This window comes from Alosa alosa, chromosome 1, assembly GCF_017589495.1.
Source record: "Alosa alosa isolate M-15738 ecotype Scorff River chromosome 1, AALO_Geno_1.1, whole genome shotgun sequence".
NCBI classification, from domain to species: domain Eukaryota; kingdom Metazoa; phylum Chordata; class Actinopteri; order Clupeiformes; family Clupeidae; genus Alosa; species Alosa alosa.
The window spans coordinates 7,797,647-7,802,260 of NC_063189.1; the positions used below are offsets into that span (position 1 = coordinate 7,797,647).

General features: G+C 43.8%; 1 protein-coding gene across 1 annotated transcript; it reads left to right on the forward strand.

Annotated features, from left to right (window-relative positions):
• The first annotated feature begins 1,775 nt into the window (after positions 1-1,775).
• Positions 1,776-4,614, forward strand: agtr1a (angiotensin II receptor, type 1a). Its single transcript, XM_048255430.1, has 2 exons — positions 1,776-2,073; positions 2,899-4,614. Exon 2 carries the CDS (start codon positions 2,944-2,946, stop codon positions 4,048-4,050), a length of 1,107 nt encoding a protein of 368 aa, XP_048111387.1. The 5' UTR covers positions 1,776-2,073; positions 2,899-2,943; the 3' UTR covers positions 4,051-4,614.

The following is a 4,614-nucleotide window of genomic DNA, read 5'->3' on the forward strand; positions in this document are numbered from 1 at the left end:
TTATGCTAGATAACATAATTACTGGACAATGGGGAATGAAAAATGTCCCAAGTGTGAAGAACAAATGTTATATTAGCAGCAAAGCTTGCAAACAGATTGATCAAACTACATTTTTATTTGGCACATTATGTACAGTTAATTGTGGGATGATTGATATCTTCCTCCATTTATTTATATTAAAACAGCAATATGCAACAATTTGTCACTTTTGGAAATAAGCAACTAGTATCACCTCAAAATTAATTTTGATAGTATATAGTCATGAGCAGAGACATGCAGTATGCAATTCTTTAGTTCAGATCCCCACACTGAAATACAGCATAACAAAAGCTCTCACATCATCAGAAGCTGTATGCTGAAAGACACATGTTTACCAGTGTCAGCTGTGCTGTGCTGTGGGTGGGTTGTGTGTATGGAGTTTTGCATACGCCATGGATATAGAACTCCTTAGTGCTGCTTTAGCTTCCACAGAGTGCCGACCAGCAAAGCTCTTCCAATAGCACAGCTGCTTGGCACATGATGTCTTTGCCCTCTTGCTCCTTGCTCTTTAAACAACACATCAGCAATACAAATATACTGTCTCGGAAGATGAAAGGAAAGTGCTTTCTTGTCTCATTAAGAGAATTAATATATATATACGGGCATCCACATATTAAAGCTATCAGAAAATAAGTAGGCTACTTATGTTGCTTTGTATGCAGAGAGGTTAGAGGCCAGGGCTGGCTGACTAAGACTAAATTAATGCTGTTTTGTACTTGTAGAATTTCTGCTAGAATACATCTCATGACATCTCTCATGTTCTCACAGGACATGCCAGGACTGTTTGCTTCCTGCACCAAGAAGCACTCACTGAGTCATAGGGGACAGGCAAGTCTTCCCAGACCGTCTGCCTGGGATCCTAAAGTGGCAGTGGCTGGCATGTTTACCAGAAATGCCATGTTTTTGTTGCTAACATAATAAACTGAGTCATCTATTGCACCAGACAACGTCAAGCACAGGGAACAAAATCCGTGTCACACAACTGGATCGCGTCATCCCTTCACACAGCAGTATTATAGACTCACTAGTGAAATGTTTACTAGCCCTTCAGACATCAGCTGATGTACAACTGAGCTACTTCTGGTATATGTCCACTTGCATGGTATAATATGGGAAACAAGGCCAGTGAACAGGAAACAGGCCTTTACTAAATGATGTCCAGTAACTCTAACTTTCCTGGTACTCATGTTCCTTGTTATCTCTATGAAGTTACATAAAACGTTCATATACAATAGCATAAAATCAGATAAATAATAATAAATCATAACTACACTAAGTAATTCCACATTTTGCATCAAAATAGTCATATTTATCATGTCTACTATATGACTAATTATTATTTCCTTTAGGAAACAACTTTAGGAAACAACTGGGGAACATTGGTCTTCCAAGACAGAGTTGTCCAATCTTCCTTAATGTCTGCTCCCTAAAGGGTAACATTCTCATTGAGACTTTTTCTCACTCTCTCATCCTCTGTTTGCAATCTCCCTCTCCCTCATATCCTCTCCTCATGCTCTCTCTCTCTCTCTCTGTCTCCCACTCTGTCCCCATGCTCCCTGGCTTTCCGTTTCTATCGCTCTGTCTCTCTCACCACCCCCCCCAGTAGATTTGGCCAATCACCTCAGTCCTCAGCCCCCTCCGTGGGGCCTCATGCTTATAAGAGCTGTATGATGAGGGCTTGTAGCCAAGAGGATGCAGTTGTACAACAGAGCTGGCAGATATGCACTTCACTGTGTACCAGTTAAGTTAAGTTCAAGTACATTAGTCAAACATCATTGATACTGAATACTAGCAGGGATTTGAGGCGTATTTTGGGTATCTGAAGGCAAAGTTGACACTGAATTTGGTATCACTTGATTCGTGGGAACTACTCAGAAAATGGGAGGACATATAATCTGAATCAAGTAAATAATGTCTGTGTTTGGTACCTGCTTGGTTTGGGCTGAACAATCTCTGTGCATATACTGCTTATTTGGGCTTGCTTGTCACAGCATTCAGCATTTGTGAACGGTGTCTCTCTGTACAGTTTTTAAGGTAAGGACTCCCAGTGCTTTCTTGATGGAATGTCGAGACTGTTTTTGTGACTTTGAATGTTTTGTCAGTTTTACTTGAATGTGGATTCTGACAACTGCTTCAAAACTGTAATTTCCTTAGGGTGTTATTCATTTCAAAACAATTGACAAGGAAAAAGTCTGGACAGATATCTGACAATGTGATTTATTTACTAAGTCAACAACTTTATGTGCCTTTTGATTTTTAAGAACAGATATGAATTAATTAGATTAAGTCAGTGAACCTGTTTCTCCGGAAATAACTGTCCAGCAGATTTATGGCAGTTGTAGTCAATGTTGTGATATGGCTGGCTTGGGTTTTTGGTTAAAATCATTATGGTAGAGGAGACTCGTTGTTTTAGGTCAATAATCTGAGCGACTGCACCAATATCCGCCTCTTCTCAGCACTACCGTGACTGCAGCCTTGAGTGTGCACTTTGTCTGGGAAAGTCTCAGTGAGACTTTAACCTGACCTGAGAGTAATATCCTTCAAAAAGGCTTTGGTCCTGTTCAATCGAGTCACTATGAATGATGTAGTACCACATGAAGTGACTAAGAATTATATTAGAGATCTATGCTCATTTAATTCTAAACAAGCTTTGGCTGTCAAGCTTTAGCTAAACATATGAATTGATCTTCAAAACAACCTTGCAGTCTCTGGAGCCTGAAGCAAGACAAGTAGAATATCTTCTGATTCTGAAGCAAGCAATATGGGATTGGTTCCATGTGCAATCTGTCCTTGATTGATATTTGTCTTCTGACATTTGTAGTTTCAGATCTGCAGCATGATTATTTGTCTTCCTCACAGGAAGCCTATTCCTAAGTCTTACTGGTCCAAGGGTCTGCACCCAAGATGGAGAACTCTACAAAGAGAGAAAACTCAAACGAACTAACACTCGATTGCAACATGACAGGCACTCACGACTTCATTTCTACATTCATCCCTGTCGTGTACAGCTGTAACTTTGTCATTGGCATCGTGGGCAACAGCATGGTGGTGGCGGTCATCCACTACTACATGAAGATGAAGACAGTGGCCAACATATTTGTGCTGAATCTGGCCGTGTCTGACCTCACGTTCCTCATCACTCTGCCCATGTGGGCCACCGTCACGGCCATGGGCTACCACTGGCCATTTGGCAGCTTCGTGTGCAAGGCCACGGCCGCGCTGGTCCTCTTCAACCTCTACACCAGCGTTTTCTTCCTCACGGCGCTCAGTATCGACCGCTACCTGGCCATCGTGCGGCCGGTGGAGTCGCGCCGCTACCGCACGGTGCGCTACGCCCGGCTCACCTGCATCCTGGTGTGGACGGTGTCGCTGCTGCTCAGCCTCCCCACCGCCTTCACGCGCAGCACCGTGCACATCCGGGGCAACAACATCACCGTCTGCGCCATCCGCGGCGACGAGTCCAACCGCTTGCTGGTGCCACTCAGCCTGATGAAGGGCGTCCTGGGCTTCCTCGTGCCGCTCGGAGTCATCCTCACCTGCTACTGCCTGATCGGACGGGCGCTGCAGGGGCCGAAGGTCAGCATCCAGGGGAGCAACCGTTGCCATAGCGACGAGGTGCTGCATATGCTGGCGGCGGCCGTGATGGCCTTCTTCCTGTGCTGGGGTCCCCACCAGGTCTTCAACCTGCTGTACCTGCTGGTGCAACTGGAAGTGATCAGCGACTGCCGCAAGCTGGACGTCATCGACACGGCCATGCCGTTCACCGTCTGTATTGCCTTCTTCAACACCTGCGTCAACCCCATCCTGTACGGCTTCGTGGGGAAGAACTTCCGCTGGAGCCTGCTGAGGCTGCTGAGGTGCGCCCAGGCCATGCCGGTGTCCTCCCAGTCCCACCCCAGCCTGTCCACCAAGATGAGCACCCTGTCATACCGCGGCTCCAACAGCCTGCTCCTCACAGCTGCCAAAACATCCTCTCTGTCTCGAAGTGAGCACTGCGTGGAGAAGAAATAACAGGCTGAAGGGAAAACAAGCACCATGCTGTGCCAAAGCAGAGCCCACCACTTGAAAAACAATGTTGTTGCTTCAAATATCTCACACTGTTGTTTTGGTGCACTAAAAGATTGTTTTAACTAAGGGACATTTAAAGACTGCAGAAAGAGACAGATGTGCATATTATGTATTTAAGATATGTTTTACTAGTAAAACAAGGCACTGAAAATATTTGTGTATGATGAGTCTGAATATCTTATGTTCAGATGTTTAAAAATACTCTTGAAGTTCCTTCTGTGATTGTGAACTATTACACAATCTTTTCTCTTGATTTGATTTTGAAGAGAAAAAGTTAACTGACAAAATGACCAAGTAAGCTGAAGAAAATGAATTAAATTATTCCATCATCATACTACAACTTACTCTGCAATACTGCAAAGTATTTATGACATTGATTATTAATGAATGATATTGCTGCAAGTCTGTGCTTTGTAATTCAACATAATTCAGATGGAGTCAACAAACAAAATTAAGCATTTATTGTCAGGGTTGTTTCATGTTGCCTAGAGCTTTTAAAATCATTGA

Bases quoted from the DNA above. Each gene is read 5' to 3' on its own strand.
- agtr1a (XM_048255430.1), top strand. From the start codon at position 2,944: ATGGAGAACTCTACAAAGAGAGAAAACTCAAACGAACTAACACTCGAT.